This window comes from Crocodylus siamensis, chromosome 3, assembly GCF_052110815.1.
Source record: "Crocodylus siamensis isolate JL-2025a chromosome 3, ASM5211081v1, whole genome shotgun sequence".
In the NCBI taxonomy this organism is placed as follows: domain Eukaryota; kingdom Metazoa; phylum Chordata; order Crocodylia; family Crocodylidae; genus Crocodylus; species Crocodylus siamensis.
Window position 1 is genome coordinate 173697153 of NC_143397.1, and position 19617 is coordinate 173716769.

The window sequence follows — 19617 nt, forward strand, 5'->3', positions numbered from 1 at the left end:
TACTGTAGAGCCTGGATATATTGCAAAGTTTGGATGGTTAGTCTCTTGTGAAGAGAAAGTTTGGGAATTAAGAGTATTTAGAGATATACCAAACAATTTTATGGGATTGCTTAGGTCCCCCAGCTCTTTACAGCAGTGCCCTGTGAAGCAGAAGCCATGGCAAATAGCTTTGTAACTTATCCTTAGTTCAATAGCCGACTGCATTTTAAGTAGACTGCAAATGACTCCAATACAAATGGTCTGGGTTCCACTGTAATTAGCATGTGTCTGTTTTCATTTGGCTTAAATCCCAAACCAAAAAAATATATACTAAGTTCCAAAAGTACTCTTAAACTGCAATTAGACTGTCCACAAAGGAAGGGTGGATCATGCTAATTTAACTGCCTTGTAAAAAAAAAAAAAAATCCTGTAATTTAGGAAATAATAGCCAATTAAATTATCATGGTGTAACTCAGGTGCATCCCCACTGAAGTCAACAGTTTTGGTGTAGGCAGTAAGAAAATTAAGTCCACAGTTATTTACAGTGTACATGGTATTTGTGACAGAGAGCCTGGGGTGCTCTGTCAGGTTAAGAGAGAAGCAGCCCAGGGAGAGCTTTGTGGGGCGGGCAGGGTGTAACTGGGACAAGGCTGCCATAGAGATGAATTGAAAAGATTAATAAACTAATACCTGCAAGCAAGCTAGGGGAGTCACCTGCCCAGAAGGAGGCAGGGCCCTGGGAGAGATGAGGCAGGCAGTCTGGCCACAGAGGCTGAGCAGAGAAGTGCTCTCCAGAGGTGCCTGTAACTGAGGAGTAAACTGCAAACACGCTAGGCCCTGAGACAGCTGGGAAAGCTAAGGGCTAGAAGCAGATTAAGAAACAGGGTTGGGCGCTAGCCTTGTTACAGCCAGAAGGGCTTGTGTTTGATGTTTTGGTTTCAGTTTGGTCTCAGAATAACAAATATTAGGTCATGGCATGTGTGTAAGGAGCGAGGGCCCACTGGAAGTGGTCAGGGCAGGAACTGCATGGGCACCAGGGGGAATCACAGCTGTCCCTGAGATCCAAACCTGGCACCATATTTACCAACTAGAAAAAAACCCAGCCAATATCCAAGAAGGCAGTGATCAGTAATACTACTACATTTACTTGCATACTGCACATTTTTTCTCCCCCAAAATTGGTCACCCAAAGTTAGGTCAGGAAGCTTATTTTCTGCTCAGAATAGCAGCAGTGGCATTTTATACAGGTAGCACAGAGAGTCTGACTTCACAGCTTATTAAAAGCCTACTTGATTCTTGCTAATTGCTCTTCCCCAGTTAGTGTTAAAGGTCCCTTTCCTAATGGTTCTGAAGTTCCACTACTCAAACTATTCTTCTTTTTGCAAATTCTTCAGAATTGCGACTTGGCAATTTCTGGATTCCCCTTCATTTCACAGCTCTGCTGATTAGCTTCTTTCAAAATCCTAGAGCTGCCCATGAAGTCCTATTTACAGCAGCAGTTAACTTCAGCTTTTGGCAGAGCAGCCAAGCGTTGCTGACAATTCAGCTGTGAAAAGGTTAAAACTGTCACTTTCCCAGGGTCAGGCACTGCACCTAGGCCCTGGGGATGTTGGGCAGTGAGTATCAACCCCCCAGGGCAGGGGGACAAGCTCCAGAGCAAAAAGGATTGGGCACTGCCCAAGTCCCAAGGGGCCTATTCCTTTTTTTTTCCCCCCCCAGAGCCTGTACCTCCCACACTGGCACCAGCAGGGTACCACCCAAGCTCTGGCCAGGCAGCAGCAGCATGGGGGGACCAGCTCTAAAGGAAAAAAAGAAAAAAAAAAAGGATCAGGCCCCTTGGAGCTCAGGTGGCAGCAGCCCGGCTGCTGCCAGTCAGCTGAGCACCATCTGAGCTCCAAGTGGCTTGATTCTTTTTTTCTCCAAGAGCTCCACTGTGCCACTGCCGGCCAGGCACCACCTGAGCTCCAAAAGGGATCAGGGTTAGAGTTAGAGTTATAAACTGGGTCAGGGAACTATGGTTCTTAATGAACAGTCTTTCTGTGATGGCCCATTGGCATTAGGCAAAGTGGCTGGGTCTGGATCTGCTCCTAGTCCTGCCCTTGCTCACTAAGCCTCTAGCAGCAAGTCACAGAGGTGCATGTGAAAGACAGTCAGTCAGAGATGGTTTTCCTCTTAAGGCATGACTGCTCCACTAAGCTGAACAACACTAAGCTGATTAACATTTGTGAACCTTACAGTATAAGGCTGGGGTCAGCAACTTTTTTGGGCAGAGTGCCAAAACCACCCACAACCTCAACTTGTAAGATGTCTACATGCCAGGGGCAGATGGTGGGGAAGCCACAAGGGATCCGATCCTTGTTGTGGTAATGCAGCCCTGGCTCCTCCCCTGCCATCTGCCCTGAGGCACATGTGCCAACCAAAATGCCTTTGAGTGCCACACTGGCACCCATTCTAGGCACTGCCTACCCCTGGTATAAAGTGTAACAAAGCCAAAACTTAGCTGGTGGTAAATGGTAAGATTAGATGAAATGTGTGCTTAGGTTGTTGGTATTGTTTTAAATCCTTCTCTCTCTCAAACTGTCTTCCAATTTTTAAATACAAATACCATGTTTTAAGGCGGCTTTGGCCAATATTATAAATCAATATCATATTAACCAAAATAAGACAGAAGATCAAAGTCCAGTCAAGATTCAATCCAGTCTTTAAAGCGAAACATGGAATTTACACAGGGTGTTAGTTATAGCCATATTGGTCTAAGGACATAGGCAGACAAGGTTCTTTGGATAAATGTGTTGTTTGTGCCTGAAAGCTTGCAAAAAACAATTTTTCCAACTATTTAGTTGGTCTAATAAAAGATATCACGTTTACCCAAGAAACCTTGTCTACCTAGAGTATGCAGGTACCTTTCTAACAGTGGGAGTGGTGACATTCCTTTCCAGAAAATGGCAAGAGGAGAAAGGAAGAATAACTACTAGTATGTCTGACAAAGTATATTTAGAGACCAGAAAGGGAATAAAAGTACTGCTGACCCCCTAATTGTGACAGAATTATGATCTAACTTTAAGGCAACAGAATTATAGTACAGTATGGTCAGGTACACAAGCAGTAATCTAATACCAGTAAATGTTTCTGAATAGGAACGGCCAACTTGAGCAGGAGTGCCCCAACTGGCACAGGCAGCCTCTGCATGCGTCTGTCACACTGCATATTGTGTATGGGGAGGCAGCAAAGCAGCAGATCAGGCAAAGAGCACAGGAAAGGAAAAAAGGCAGAACAGAAAGCAGTAGATGATATAGAAGAATGAGATCAGAGAGTGACACCTGGGGAAGGTGTAGGACTAATTTGTGGCATGCCTGCCACAAAGGTTGGCCTCCACTGTTTTAGAATACCACCAGAAACTCACATTAACAAGTAAAATGCATTTTGTGTATATGTGAGAAAAAATGCCCCAAAACTTACTTTAATTTTGTATTCTAAATAAAACTTTAAGCCATTTACCTGTCAGTTAAGAAGGCACAAATCAGGTTTTTTGCTTCTTTAGAAATCTCATTATCATCAGGGAAAGTCAGAGAGTTCTTATGGTTCATAATTTTACTATATGTTCCAACTAAAGAATCTGCATAAAAAGGTGTATCGCCTGAAAAAGCAGTAATACAAAAATTAAATTACCTATCTAGATGTTAGAAATATTGTACATTTTATTAGAACATTTTAGATTTAGAACATTTTAGAAAGTATTGTACATTTTTCTTGCATATATTCTTGCAGACTATAAAATTAGTGTATTATAAGTATATTATTTTATGCTAAACACACATCAAAATATATCTGCCGACAACTCCCAAATCCAAATGCTAGTGCATTAAAAGTATAGTATTCTTGCTCTTGGATCTTGACTGCAGAAACTCCTTCACTCAGCTCACTAGTGACTGAGCTGACCATCACATCTTTCAGGGTCAATTTACTCATTTATTTGCTTCGGAAGTTAATGTGAGAAAACTTCTATAGAAGTTCTGATAATAAAGAAGTTTGCGAAAGGGCAAGTGGCTAGTACTATAACCAACAAAAAGAAAAAAAATCTGTGGCTATAGTTAAGGATTGTCTGCAAAATCAACAAAAAAACTTAATAAAAATAAAATAGTGATCCTCGCTGCAAAGAGGGGATGGTGCTGGCTGGTGGGTTGGCACGAAGGGCAGACTAGATGACCGGTTGCCCTCTCCCACCCTACCCCCAGGCCTCTCCACCAAATCAGCACCAAGGTTGCAGGTCCATGAAGGGCAACCAACAGTCAAGATGGTGGCTGCCCCTTCGCCCTCCTCTCAGGGCCTCTCTACCAATCGGCACTAGCGGGTGGGGCTGCCACAAAATAACCATGGAATAAGAGCTTTATGCTGTGATCAACCTGTGAAAATTGGTAAGTCCCCCGGTGATTTAGGTATATCCCTAGTTATAGTTACATAAAATAGTTCATATGCTATTGAGTTAGATGCATCTTAAACCACAAAATAAATTAGCTCTTACTATAAGCATCCCATTTAGCAAGTCCAATATTTTGTGATGATCCATTATACAACAGGAAAACAAAAATGTTTGGGTGTTTAAGTACAGGTGCTTAAAATGTTCCTGTATTAGCCAGTACTGGCTGCCAATATTTTAATGAGGGTCTCAACTTTTTTTTTTTTTAACTCAATTTTTTCTTCTGATAACAGCATTCAGTACAATATCTAAATAGGTACATGAACTTCAAGAGAAAGAAGTCAATTTATTTAGTTATTTATCCATTAAAATAATCCTTGGAGCCTTAACCACAGAAAAAAAATCAAATAAGTACAATTTGCTGGTAATTTTTATATTGTACTCTTGAATAATATACCAAATATACTAATATAGCGAGTAATTCAATGGGTCAAATTTGTGCTAGTTAGCAAAGCAAGCTAAGATCTTATAAGACTGTCAAAGGTAATGTCCCATGGAAAACATTAAAACATACCACACTGACTCCATAGACACTTTGGTGCATTTCAGAGCCAAAAAACCCCACAAGTCATCTGCAGCATGATTGACTTAATATGAAATAGGGGCGGGGAAAATCACCAGAGGTTATGAACTCCTAGTTCTAAACTACTCTACTAGGAATTCTTCCTAATACTCCCTTAAACTTGATTGGCAGCCATTAAATAGGGACAGGCAAAATACAGCCTGTCGGCACCTGCCAATTAATAGTACCCCACCCAGCCCTTTCACCCACAGGGGTGGGAGTGAGGGGTGCACATATATACACCCCCCACCCCCAACACAGGCAATAAAATGTGTCACTCCCACCCTTGGCGGAAGGACCCGGGTCAGCCAACAGCAGCTTCCAGGCAGGGCTGCAGCAGCCACTGCTGCAGCTGCCGGGGGACCTGCTTGGCTTCCCCCACCTCCTGCTCACTCTGAGGACTAGGTAGGGAAGCAGCAGGAGCAGAGAGCCTGGGGCTGTGGCTAGTGGCAGCAGGAGCACAGAGCTCAGATGGGTAGCGTGTGGGTACAAGTGATGACGGTGGGGGGGTGGGAACCCCCCTCACACCCTCCCCCCCAATGGCACACAGCTCCCGCTGGCAGCAGCAGGAGCACTAGCAGGCAGGGGCCCTCATGCCCAGCACAGGTGCTGCTGCCCAGTAGCACATGGCTCCAGCCAACACTGCACATTGCAGCAAGGAGCAAATCCCAGGTGGGCTAGCTCTATCGCACAGGCTCCACGCAGTGCATGTGCAGCCCATTGCACTGGGAAAACTCAATGTGCTAGAGCCAGATGCTTTCCCCGCCTCCACTTCTGGTGAGTCCTGGGACCTATGTGGCAGAGAGCAGCAAAGGCAGCAAGTTCCAGTGCACTGGGCTTTCTCAGTGCCACGTGAACGTGGAAGCTGCACGTATACCAAACGGAGCACCCACGACAGATATGGCTCCATCAGACTGTGTTCCTCGCCCCCACATGCAGCACTGGCCAAAGCCAAGCCCCACCAGGCAGCAGCACCTTCACAAGACATGAGCGCTCCCTGCCTGCTGGTGCTTCTGCTGCTGCTGGCAGGGGCTGTTCACCATGAGAGGGGAGGATGTGGAGGGTCCACACATCCTGCCACAATCCCTCACACCTCACAAAAGCCACACTCCCACACCCTGTCCCCATAACCCCCTACATATACACAAATCCCCAACATACCCTATTGCCCCCTCAACATCCCACCATACACACCCCCCTACTCCACCACACACACGCACACCATACACACCCCCACCCACCATACACAATATACAAGACTCAAACTTTATTTTTAAGTTGTTATGCAGTCATCTCTATATACACTATGCAAATGCAAATCATGACAAAAATATTTTTAGTAATAAAATTAAAATATGTTATAGTAGGTGTTTGATTTTAATGTATGATTTGGTGGTGGGTTTGTTTCTGGTTCCAAGATGGCAACCCTCCTTTCCCACCAAAAGGAGCATTTCAGGAAAGCAAGGGGAAGGACTTCCAGTAGCAAAGGTCATGGTTATGGGACAATTTCCAGTCCCAAGATGGTGACCCGGGGGGAGGGGGAAGGAGGACAATTGTCAAGAGGCGGGTTACCCATACGGCCCTTGACAGCTCACCAAACTTGTTAAGTGGCCCTCCAGCCAAAATAATTGCCCGTCCCTGCATTATCACAGAGCCCGTTAAAAAATGCCACTGATGCATGTCCAGTGCCACCATACAGTACTAACATTTTGGAAGAACAGAATAAGTCACTAAAGATACCAACAGGCAATAAAGGCAGCCATTTAAATCATGCAAATCACCCTAGCTATTTGCCACATCTTATTAACTTCAATACTAAAGGCAAAGATTTTTTGTCATTTTTTATTGGGCCAACTGTGCTGCTGGGAGAGCTGTTGGGCAAGATTTTCAACAAAACGTGCTCTTCCTTCTGAGCACTCAGGGATTATCATGGCTGCAACACACTAAGCCTACTTCAATACTAAAGGCATCATTTAGACTAAACCTAGGTGCACTGGTCAATTCTGCCTAGAACAAGAGTGGCTCAACAGTTCACAACTCATTGAGGCCTGCTGTATTGTTATTCACAATTCCAGCAATTAAGCCACTCCCTCCCTGTGTCTGTGCTGTACAGCAGCATGTCATGGCTGTAAAAGGTAAAAAAAAAAAAAAAAAAAAAAGGCTAGGAAAATAAGGCTTTTAGCTTCAGGGCTTGGAGGATTACCTAACCTCCAACGTCAGGCAATTTCCTGACTCCCAAATAGGCTTGCTCTATGCAGCTTAAGCTGTACTCCAGTTACCAAAGGCAATGGAGTTTTAAAATTATGAAATAAAATACTTCAGCAATATAACATTTTGATTTAGATAGAAAGCGAAATAGGTGGTACAGAAAACTGTACTCATATAAAACTTATCATCATCTTGTTACTCACCTACAAGCATTTCATACAAAAAAACTCCAACTGACCACCAGTCGCATTCTCGTCCGTAGTAACCATCACCACCCTGGGATTTCAATACTTCAGGGGAAATGTAATCCGGTGTTCCAACAGCTGTATCACATCGTACCATACCTTCCTGCAGTTAGAAACAAAAACAGCTGGGCCTAAATATCAAGTACAAGAATTGGACAATATTTTAAGCCAGTGTTTCTCAACCTGTAGGTCATGAACCAAAAGTGGGTTGCAAGAATATATGAAAGGGTCACAAACAAACTTTAAAAATGGATTCTCCTTTGAAGGAGAAAAAAAAAAAAAGTGGGAAAACTGTGATGTTTCCCTTGCAGAATGGGGAGGGGAACTGAAGGGGCTGCAGTTCAGGACAGGTCATCGATGTTTGCAAATGGGTCCTGGGCCAAAGGTTGAGAACCACTGTTTTAAGCAACCATTCATCCTCTACATCTTTCCTTAACAATGGCTGCTCTGAAAATACTAGACAGAAATGAGCATTTCATCACTAAAATACCTCTCTGAATGCACAAATACTAAATCTTCTACTGATCCATTTACATTTTAATGGTAGGAAAAGAAAAAACACCTGTGGGGGCGGGGAGGGGAGGAGATGGGGTTACAATCCACAATAAAGCACAAAAAGCTATGAATGATACTATAACTAAAATATTTGGTAGAAAAACTCCAAAATGAATGAAAGGGGAGAAGGAAAATTTCATGGCTACTTGCGTCATGAAGTAGGAGAAGCCCTAGGAAATTAGGGGCAGTTTAGCACAGTTGAACACCAGACCTTTTGGAGAAGGGACACTCTGCCTGTGCCATGCCACAGTGAAGCACCCAGGGCTTCCCGGAGTATGCCACGCCACAGCTGGGCATCAAAGAAAAACAGCACCAGCAGTCAGGTCCTAGTGCCTGCCTACTGCCAACCAAGGCAAGCCATTCTGTACTCTCTGCCCCTCCACACCTTACCCCATGGGAAAAAGTTACTGACCCCTGTTATAGAACGTAAGATTCAAACCAGTAAGCACTTGCCCATCCCTGTTAGTCATATAAGGGATGTCATTAAGGGATAATTCTACACTCCACAGGACAGGGCACAGTATTCTTAAAAAGGACTTTTTATAAAAGGAAAAATTATTGCTCATCTCAAAAATGATATTTTATCAAGTTCCACTATATTCAAGGATTGCTTGTGCAATCTTTTCCCATTAAAATTGTGTATATTCTGGACACTGCATCACATTTACAGGACTTGCCTATGCCAAAGATAAATTAGTTGAATTTAATTGTTTTTTCTTTTCTTGGTACTTGCAGTTTAGAAATAAAATGCAACGTTAACATCCATGTCTATCAATTTTAGGTTTATCTAATAAGCCACCTAACAAAAGCAAATTATGTTTAATACACAGAACCAAATTCGTGACTGAAGAACTCTACTAAAACCAACTATTTATCTAAGACAATCCTTGCTAATGCTTTTGAGCTTGTGCACATGCTGTTTTATTTGGCTTTCTAAGCAGATGTTGCTGAATATCTCATTTATTTATTTATTTATTAAGGCTGTTTCACAAAGTTTTTAATCAAATGTCTAAGAATGCATTTAGAAGGTATGCCCTACATTTTACATGCATAGGATTAACAATATGCAATTTTTAATATACATGGTATTGTCTGATAAACCAATCAATTTTGTGCAAGGAACAGCAAATGTTTACCTACTTTGAAACACTACTTTGGGAATCATTTTATAATTTTGTGGCCTCAAGTATATTCCAACAAAATACTGATTTTCAACCAGGGTGCCACAGTGTTCTGGGGTGCCCTGAAATCCTTTCAAGGGTGTTGTGGGGTGCCACACGATGTTTTCACTGCTAGGTGTGCAAACATTATTCACAAGGTAAACCAAAACACTTCAAACAGAGTTATAACTGTGGTCTTTTAGTTCTTTGCAGTAGAAGAACTGGCCTGTTTTGTTTTGTTTTTTTTATTACAGGAAAAAAAAAGTGAAAACTAAGAGCTAGCATTTTCCTGCAGGTGCCTAGACTCTATCCAGGGGTGCCCTTGAGTCTAGAAATGTTGAGAACCACTGTAATAGACTAACAGAGATTCTTTCACCCGACTGCTAAATATACATATTTTTTGCTGAGCAAAAGGTATGGCAAATAAGTAGCAACTTGGGCCCTGACTGTTCGTCACAGAAAAAAGATACAGAAAATATTTTAAAGAGTTTGTTTATTTTTACTTCGCCAACATGATAACCAAAAACTAGAATAGCATGTAATCCTTGGAAACAATATTATTTCTGTCCGTCAGAGTACTGAGTAGCATATTAGCAGATGTAAAGAATTCCATCAAATTATAATTAGCCACTCGTTGCACAGTTTATAGGCCAAACACAATCACTTTGTTCTTTACACGGTAGAAGACTACAGTGGAATCAATTTTTTTCTTCCTGGTTTCTAACTAGGCTGCTAGACATAGCTTTTACAGAAGAAAAGCAAACAACAGGAATGTTATACTTTGGCTTTGATCCATGAACTATTCTAGTCCATGGAAAGATTCCCATGGACTTTGCACTGGAGTGCAAAATGCATCCTTAGACACGTAATGTTCTGCAGAAATCCACTTCTGCCGAAAGTATTTTCTCACATTTAAAATATGCTCTTTCCCATCTTGGTATCTTGCACTAGGTGTACAATTAACTCTTATGTTCTGTCATGCCCATCCATACAGTTGTTTTCTTAAGGTAAATAGCAATAAACCACTTAGAAATGTGACAAAGAAAAAAAGAATCATTAAGATATGGGTGCAAGGGGCTTTCTTTCTCTTCATCTTTAGAAAGGGATAAAACTAGTTGTTAATAGTACTGCTTTCTTAAGGGAAGGTTCAGAAAGACATCAGAGTATTTCCATTCTGTCCTACTTAGAAGCTTAACCCCCAGAGGCAGATAAGAGTTTACTCTATAGCCTAAGCCATGGGTGGACAAAACGGCAGATCTGGCTGGTGGTTGGACTCCGTTTCTCAGCAGCTCCTGCCCACAGAACCCATGCCCATCGCAGGGGAGTGTGGGCAGTAGATCATGGCTCTGCCCCCACCCCAAGATCCCGGGGTCTCTTCAGCCCTGCCTGCCTGTCTCACCTCCAGCCACAGCCCCATCCCAGCCACACACCCCATCCACATGGGTCCTGCCCCCAGTGGTGAGTGTGAGACAGACGGGCTGAAGTGCCCAGGAAGCAGGGCTGGGTCCAGTAGCAGCAGCTAGGAGCTGCTGCCACAGGGGCTGCTGGAAAATGGAGTCCACTGTGGGCCCAAACTGGCCTGCGGGCTGGACTCTGCCCACCCCTGGTCTAAGCTGAAGAGCTTAGAAAATAAAGAATTTAGAAGCGAAGACTTCAATCTTTCATACTTGAAAAACAAACAAACAAAAAACAGTATATTTAAGACACCTTGGTCTTTCCCCCCCCCCCAAAGTTCTTGTGCACATACATATTTTCTTCTTCAGGTAGGTAGGTACGTACATATGCACGCACAAAAACATCTCAGGCTAAAGCTACAGTCTGAACTAGTTACAATAACAGACAAAAAATACACACACAGAGCAGGAGAGGGAGAGGTAGAGGGAAAGGGGAGTGAGTGAGTGAGTGCACACATGCATACATCTACACATACATCTATTTTTTTTGCCTCTCTGTTATTGTGACAAGTTCAGACTAACTTCAGTCTGAAAGAGCTTTCAGCATGAACAGCAATTTCTCCTTAACCAGTAGGAAATCCAAGATACGAGTGTCACTAGTGCATATGCTACTGAAATCCTGATGTCCAGCTCAACAACTAATTTTTCCACACTGGTGAAATTTTTACGTATCTGACTAACAACCTTGTAATTAAAGCAAGTACCAGGACTCCAGAGACCTTGGATTTGTTTCTCATGACATCACAAATTTTTTGTGTAGCATTTCCTCTGTGTCTTCATAACCCAACTGTAAAAAAGTGTTATATTTGTTCCTGCTTATTTCATAGGAATGTTGTGAGGTTAAGATTAACAGCTACAAGGTGCTGAAATAAAACCATGATAAGCATCTTGGAAAAAAATTCTACCCACATAGAGAAATAAATAACGGAAGGCAAAGAACAATTTTCAGCATACACTTTCTTCAAGTGACAAAGCTAAATTCACAATTAAAGTATAATTTACCTTGTTCATCTTCATACAAGTACCAAAATCTGCTAGTTTTAAATGACCAGCCTTATCTAGCAGCATGTTATCAGGCTTCACATCTCTGAAAGGGAAAAAAAAATTGCATAATATTTGATAAAGTATTTGAATTTGCTATAAGCAGCAAACCCACCTATGCTATGCTTCTAATGCAACATGGCAAGAAAAGACTGGGCATTAACAAAATAAAGCCCTGTTCCATTTTTTTCAAACTCTCATATACTATACACATTTTCTTGGGCTATTCCAATTTTTTCTTAAAGACAGAAGAGGAAGTATATAGCAATAGTCTTCTTTGCTAAAGTACTGTACTGAAAAAGGAAAAAAAAAAAAAAAAAAATCAGTAAGTCTGGATTATTCTGGGTAAAATTGTTTGAACTCAAACTCCTCAGACCCCTCACAGACTAAATAATCCTTGCATTACAATCCATCTTATTCAGTCTTGGGATGTTCACTCTTAGGAAATGCTGTTCAGGCTCAAAACCCAATAGTGTGACGCGGGCAGGGTGAGTCTGGTACCAGCCCCAGACAATGCCTCCGAGGATGTGCCAGAATCACTACTCCCCTCCCCCTCCCCCAGCACGGGGAATCTGCCATGGCAGAGGAAGAACTGCACCAAACATACCGGGACAAGAGAGTTGAGCAACCAGCATGGTGCCTCCCTGCCACCCCCCAAAGAAGGGAGGGGGCAAAGGAATGAATGGGACACCTAGGGAACCGGGCTTTAGGGATGCTGCCAATGCCACTGCCTGGGAAAAATTAACTCAAGCCTTCCCTTCCCTTTCCGTCACCCATGTTCTCCAAATGTTATCCTGCTATCACCCTTCCTCTCCCCTCCAATGCCCAAACCTACTGTGGTCAGCATAACCCCATGCTCCCCTTCCTGCTCACTCAATGAACTCACTATGCCTTACCAAAACCAAAGAAGCCCTCAATCATGGAAGACCATAAAAGCTCTTTTCCTGTTGTACCCCAAAATAAATGCTACACTCATTTCAATCTGCCTAGATCAAAAGGAATCTCTCTCATAGCCCGGCTCACACTCATTGCCCATGATATCAAAGATGTCCTTACAGCCAATTAAACTCCAGATAGGATACTGTGCACTTACTGAACAAAATAAAAAGTTTTATATAAAGACATGACACCCACCCCAAAGAAAAGGCTGGATGTCATATCCACAAAAGGATAGTTTAGATCTTAACCTCTGTGCTTCTGCTCTTTATCTGTTACCTCATCTCATGTGGGTATTGAAAAAAAATGCACACTGTCATACATGAAACAGAAACTACCACCAAGGTAAAATGTCACAGAAAAAAACCCATAAGGAAATGAATAATGTTGTATTCTGGGCAGATTCGTATTCAAAATAGAGTCTGAATAATGTTTAATAAGCATATGACCACTAACAAAGGGGATAAACAAAACATTAAAGAGCATTTCTGCTGCTCAGGGCACAAGCATGGCGCCAGCACACAGTGCAGCCACAAAGAGTGGAGAATCAAGTTCAGTGAGTGCACACACACAGACTGAACCACCTATCAACACACCTTTAAAGAGCCTGGTAACTTATTACATTCATTGCATCTTCTAGAATACAGCATTTTCTTCTTCAGCTCTTTTTGGTTCATTGCTTTGAAGAAGAAAATTTGTTTCCCCATTCACTCTAATTAATTCTTTATTAAGAAATGTTAAATTTCTATTCTATTTGAGAAAAGGATACTGCTTTGCTGAAAATATCCTTTGAAGAAAAATCACCTCAGATTTGCAATTTTGTATGGTAAGAAATTTTGAAGAGGTTCAAAAAGAAATAAAGACTAAGGGTGTGTGCAGATGAAACAGGGGCTCCTAACTGAAGTGGTGTTTTTAAAAACACCGCTTCACTTTAGGGCCCTTTAAGCCCCTATTCCATGTGCACACTGACTTACCTGCCTGTCCGGTGGTAGAGAGGGGAGGGTGAGCTGCCGGTGGACCGAACGGTCCCTGAGCTGCATGGGGGCCCAGTGCCTCCCTCTCCACGGTGGTGGTGGTGGTGGGCCCCAACCCCCACCCCCAGCAACTAACTGCCCACAGGCACCCAGCTCAGGTGGTCCTGGGGGGCACTGCAGCTGTGGAGGAAAACACTGGGCCCCTGCACAGCTCAGGCAGACTTGGGGGCAGGAAACTAAAACTCCACAGAGGAGTTTTAGTTTCTTGCGCCCCAAATCATTTAAGGTGCATTATGCTGCCTAATTTCCTACAGCGGCTGGAATTAATGCGCCACCAACCATACGCCATCGATGCCTGCAAACACCGACACTATTAAAGCAGTGCAAAAACATTTAGCCCGATTTAAAGTGTTGTGCACGCATGCCCATCATTTTGTCTATATACAGCCTAAGTAAGAATACCAGCAGCAGTTTTAAAGAGTACTGGCAGTGTATCTGTACCAAGAGTACTGGCAGTGTATCTAGTTACCATGAGGTAAAAGTGGACACGGATTTACCACGCAAGCTATTCCACTGCCCAAATGCACATTTTTATTTTAAAGAGGATCAAAGTGAAACTGTAGTATTTTACCCGACTTTCGCTTACGACAGAGTTACTATGGTTAGCTCAGTGGTCTTTAACCAAAATGCCAGAAGACTCTTTTAAAAGGTGCCACACTTAGATATACAAACACCTATATATTATTCAGAGGTTAAACTTAGAATTTAAATAGAAATTCATAGTATCTAAACTGTTCTGACCCATAATGGCCTTTTCAAGTTCTCTGCAACAAAAGAACTGCCTGATTATTTTTCTACAGTCCAGAAATGAAAGAAAGCGAAGAGCAGCATTTTGTGACATGATTTGAACCTAACAGTTTCTATTTACCGTTGGGTAATATGAAAATTAGTACAAAGCAGCTGATTTGTTTATCTTGTATTAACTAGTTTGTCTAGCCATACTCTAACTAGTTCCTAAGACATGCTCTTAAAAAGTCTGACAATGTAAAGATCAGACAGCTTTATTTTAATTATATTATTTATAGACATACCTGTGAATAAAGCCCATCGAATGAATGGCATCCAATGCAAGAACAACTTCTGCCGTATAAAATCTTGCCCATTTCTCAGGAACATCATAGTTGCTCATTAAATTCACAAGGTCCCCACCAGGCATGTATTCCATCACCATGTACAGGTAATGGTCATCTTGGAATGCATAAAATAACTATAAAATAAGAAGTCAATGAATGATCTATTTCTCTTTAAAACCTAACTTCACCCCCGCCCTCCCCTGCTCAACTGCACTAATCCAATGAATCTTGGCACAAATTACCTGACATATTGAGAAGTAATTAACAGATATTCCACCCATTCCCCTGTTAAAGGGACTTAAAATGGGATAGAGTGCAATAGAGAAGCTAGCTCAACAAGTCTTAAACTCATCCTCAAAAGACTGTTTACCTGCAAAAGTAAACACAAGGTTCTACAAGGTAACTGAGATGGGCAATGTTATTAGTTAAAAAATTTGTAAGTGAAGAAATACTGTACGTCAAAATATCTGCCAACTTCTCTTTGAATGCATATTTTTCTATAACTTATCTTTAGGAGTGGTTGTCTCTCAGGTAGCGGGGGTGCCCAGGGCTCCCACGGCGGGGATTAAGGTGTCTCTTCACTAATGCAAGAAGCATGGGGAACAAGCAGGAGGAGCATGCTCTCCTGCCTACAAGTAGTAAAATCGACCTGGTTGGCCTACTGGAGACATGGTGGGATGAAACTTTTGACTGGGCATTAGACATAGAGGGCTACAGGTTGTTTAGAAGAGATAGGAAGTGAAAAAAAGGTGGGCGAGTTGCACTCTATGTTAGGGAATGTATATCAGTTCTGCCTTCCAAATGGGATGAGAGGAGGGCTTAACTGAGACCCTATGGGTCAAGCTCCAAGGAGGGTGGGGGGAGAGGAATCTGGTGGTAGGGGTTTACTACAGGCCACCACACCAGGAGGAAGAGCTGGATCTGGAATTCTCCAGGCAGCTGGGGGATGCCGTGCGCGCAAAGGATGTTGTGGTCACGGGCAATATGAATTACCCTGACATCAACTGGAAGGAGCAGTCGGCCAGGTCTAGCCACTCACGAAGGTTCCTAATGTGGGTACAGGACGTACACCTTGTGCAGGAGGTACTCGTCCCCACTAGGAAAAACGCCATACTGGATCTGGTGTTAGCCTCTGGGGACGACCTGGTGGGGAATGTGCTAGTACAAGGGAGGCTAGGGGACAGTGATCACGAAATGATCCAGTTTGCTATTCAGAGAAAGGTGGGGAGGGTAACTAGCACAGCACAAATGCTTGACTTTAAGAAAGCCAACTTCAACGTGCTCAGGGCAGTAGTTAGGGAGGCACTCGGAGCCCAGGGTGTAGCTAGTATGGGGAAAGGTGGTCCTTCCTCAAGGAGGCTATCCTTGGGGCGCAGCAGGACACAATTCCACTGCGCAGGAAGGCGGGAAAAGGGTTGAAGAAACCTTCATGGCTGAGCGCAGATATCCAAGCTGGACTGAGGGCAAAGAAAAAAATTGTATTGGCGGTAGAAGCAGGGGGCAGGGACAAAGGAGGAGTACACCTCCCTTGTAGGGATTTGGTAAGGGAGGCTAAAGCAGCACTGGAGCTTAGATTAGCTTCTGGGATTAAGGATAACAACAGTCCTTCTTCAAGTACATAGGTAGCAAGAAGTAGTCTCGGGATAACACTGGACCCCTACAAGGCAAGGCAGGGCAGGGCGGATGGTGACAAGATGTGCGAGAGAAAGCAGAACTCTTCAACAAGTTCTTTGCCTCCGTGTTCCTGTCTGCTGACAATGGGGTGCTCTTGGGTGATCGCGTAGAGAGGCCCAGGAAGGATGCGAGTCCCCCGACTGTTAGTTCAGACCTAGTTAAGGACTACCTGGAGGACTTAGATGTATCCAGGTTGGCGGGCCCAGATGACCTTCATCCGCAGGTGCTGAGGGAATTGGCTGGTGTCATTGCAGAGCCACTGGCATGGCTGTTTGAGGACTCCTGGTGCTCAGGCCAAGTCCCTGAGGACTGGAAAAGGGCCAATGTGGTCCCTATTTTCAAGGCGGCGAGGAAGGAAGAGCCTGGCAACTACAGGCCAGTCAGCCTCACTTCTACCCTGGGGAAGGTCTTTGAAAAAATTATCAAGGGCCACATTTGTGACAGCCCTGCAGGGGAAGTGATGTTGAGGGATAACCAGCACAGGTTCATGCAAGGCCACTCCTGCCCAACTAACCTGGTCTCTTTCTATGACCAAGTAATAAAGAGCTTAGATGTGAAGGAGGAAGTCGATGTCATCTTCTTGGACTTCCAGAAGGCCTTTGACACTGTCCCACCCAATTCTGGTAGGCAAGCTGAGGGACTTGTTACGGTCACATGGGTGGGAAACTGGCTCCAGGGGCACACCCAGAGGGTGGTGGTAGACAGGTCAATGTTGACCTGGTAGGGTGTGGGCAGCAGAGTCCCCCAGGGCTTGGTCCTTGGGCTGGTGCTGTTCAACATCTTCATTGGCGACCTGGACGAGGGTGTGGAGTGCACCCTGTTCAAATTCACTAATGACACCAAGCTGTGGGGTAAAGTGAATACACAGGCAGGTAGGGACTGCATCCAGGCAGACCTGTATAGGTTGGAGAGGTGGGCGGATCTGAACAGGATGCAGTTCAACAAGGACAAGTACAGAGTGCTGCACCTGGGGAGAGAGAACCAGCATTATGGTTATAGGTTAGGGGCTGACCCTCTCAGCAGCACAGAGGCAGAGAAGGATGTTAGAGTCAGGATTGACTCCAGGATGAATATGAGTTGCCAATGCGACGAAGCAATAGGCAGAGCCAACCGCACCCTGTCATGCATCAACAGGGGCATCACTAACAGGTCCAGAGAGGTCTCGCTCCCCCTCTATGCAGCGCTGGTCAGGCCGCAGCTGGAGTACTGTGTCCAGTTCTGGGCGCCGCACTTCAAGAAGGATGTGGAGAACCTGGAGAGGGTCCAGAGGAGGGCCACTCGTATGGTTGGGGGCCTCCATGGCCAGCCCCATGAGGAGAGGCTGAGCGACCTGAATCTCTTCAGTCTCCGCAAGAGACCGAGGGGGGATCTTGTGGCTGCCTACAACCTTATCAGGGGCCAGCAGCAGGGACTCGGGGAAAGTCTGTTTGCCAGGGCCCTCCCTTGGAGTCACTAAGAACAATGGCCACAAGATGAGGGAGGATAGGTTTAGGTTAGATATTAGGAAGAACTACTTCACGGCAAGGGTGGCCAGAGCCTGAAATAGGCTTCCCAGAGAGGTGGTGCTCTCACCTTCCCTGGAGATCTTCAAGAGAAGACTGGATAGGCACCCGGCTGTGGTCTTATGACCCCTCCCACCCCAGTGCTCATTCCTGCCCACAGCAGGGGGTCGGACTCGATGATCTGTCTAGGTCCCTTCCTACTCAGTGATTCTATGATGGTCCAGAAATTATGCAAGACGCAAGAATTTCTTAGGGTGACCTCTTTTATTGGACCAGCTGTGTATCTGGAAGAGTTAGACAAACTTTCAAATCACATTACTTGTGCTGAAGAAGGTCTTTGTTGTCTAAGAAATCTTTGCCTATTGCATCATTAGGATTATCATATTTCTTGTATATAATTGAAACATATATTTTAAAACGAATACACCAAAAAATCCAAGAGGTAGCTCTGCATTTTAATCCTATGCGAACTGGACAGAAGCAATGCAAAAAAGACCTCTACATTTTTTCTTAATATTCTGTATTATCCTTGTGACACTCCTGCAAATTCAGTATTCCTGTGGCAAAGTGTTCACTAACTAAAAAGTGCATTTTAATAGTAAAAAAATAATATTTTCTCTATCCCTGTTGTCAAGAGAATACTCAAGGCAAGTGGTACCAATGGATTAATGGCCCGTCACTTCAGACCCTGTCTGAAAAACCATACAAGTACCTTCCTAGATAATCATTCTTTGGGAAGTTATAGTAGTATCTTTCCAATATCAATCAGGGGAGGTTTAAATATTCCAGATTCAGATTCAGATTAATGATCCAGAATGCTTCATCATTCAAGCCCCAACTACATAAAAACTAATGCACATTAAACAAGTTTGTGTACATGTTTTTGCAGGACTCGCTTCTTATATTTCCAAAGGCAGTAATGCTTGAAAAGCTCACACTTGAGCTTGTTACAGTTAAGCATTTATCTTTATCATCACCAATCTGAGGTACAACACTGAAGACAGACAAGGGAAGTCACTGTTGGGCAAAGGTTGCAGCTGAACACATTTACTACAGAAAAAAGAAGTAGAAATTCATTCAACTAGTTGGGGAGTGGGGGAAGGGAAGAGGGGAGGTTTGTTTTTTTATTTTTTAAATGCCTATGTGAATAATTGTCACACATACTAGGCAGTCCCAAAGAATTATTGTCAAGCCAGGTAGAGCACTGTTACAAAAAATTCTTCTGTCATATTTAAAATCTGACTTTAAATGCCTGACTCTTCTGTATCATGTAAAATATACTTTTAAAGAGAAGTACTATACCTATGACATTGTTCTGTATAGCCTCCAAAGGATCAAATTACTTGTCCTATTAGTAATACCCCTTTTAGCTGAAAGGCCACCTTTGAAAAAAATTACCAAAAAAAAAGCACCTAATAAAAGTATATCTAGTTCCCTGGTTACACTATGATGTATGCAATGATACAGCAAGCCATCCTGCAATTTGACATTTTAGTAGCAGTATAATCATACCTGAACAACCCAGGGGCTATTAGTAAAAGCCATAATATCCCTTTCTTCCCAGAAGAATGCAGAATCTGATCTTTTTATCATCTCAAACTTGCTCAGGAGCTTCATAGCATACACCTTCCTTGAAGATTTATGCCTTACCTTTAAAGATAAAGGTTAAATTTAAGATATAGACCAAACATTAAGTTTCATGCTCTCCATCAGTAAA

The 19617-nt window shown here is 43.4% G+C and overlaps 1 protein-coding gene across 4 annotated transcripts in view; it reads right to left on the bottom strand.

Moving 5' to 3' along the window:
- ROCK1 (Rho associated coiled-coil containing protein kinase 1) overlaps nucleotides 1-19617 on the bottom strand; it is a 148123-nt gene that overhangs the window by 68832 nt on the left and 59674 nt on the right. For all 4 annotated transcript variants that reach the window (XR_016441390.1, XM_090039774.1, XM_090039775.1 and 1 more), the window contains exons 4-8: nucleotides 19413-19550; nucleotides 14683-14858; nucleotides 11643-11727; nucleotides 7430-7574; nucleotides 3478-3616 (exon numbers count right to left, since the gene is read on the bottom strand). Coding sequence is in view for 3 of the 4 variants with exons in the window: in XM_090039774.1 (XP_089895900.1) it covers nucleotides 3478-3616; nucleotides 7430-7574; nucleotides 11643-11727; nucleotides 14683-14858; nucleotides 19413-19550 (683 nt within the window). In the remaining variant the exon portion in view is untranslated. The remainder of the gene's footprint in view (nucleotides 1-3477; nucleotides 3617-7429; nucleotides 7575-11642; nucleotides 11728-14682; nucleotides 14859-19412; nucleotides 19551-19617) is intronic.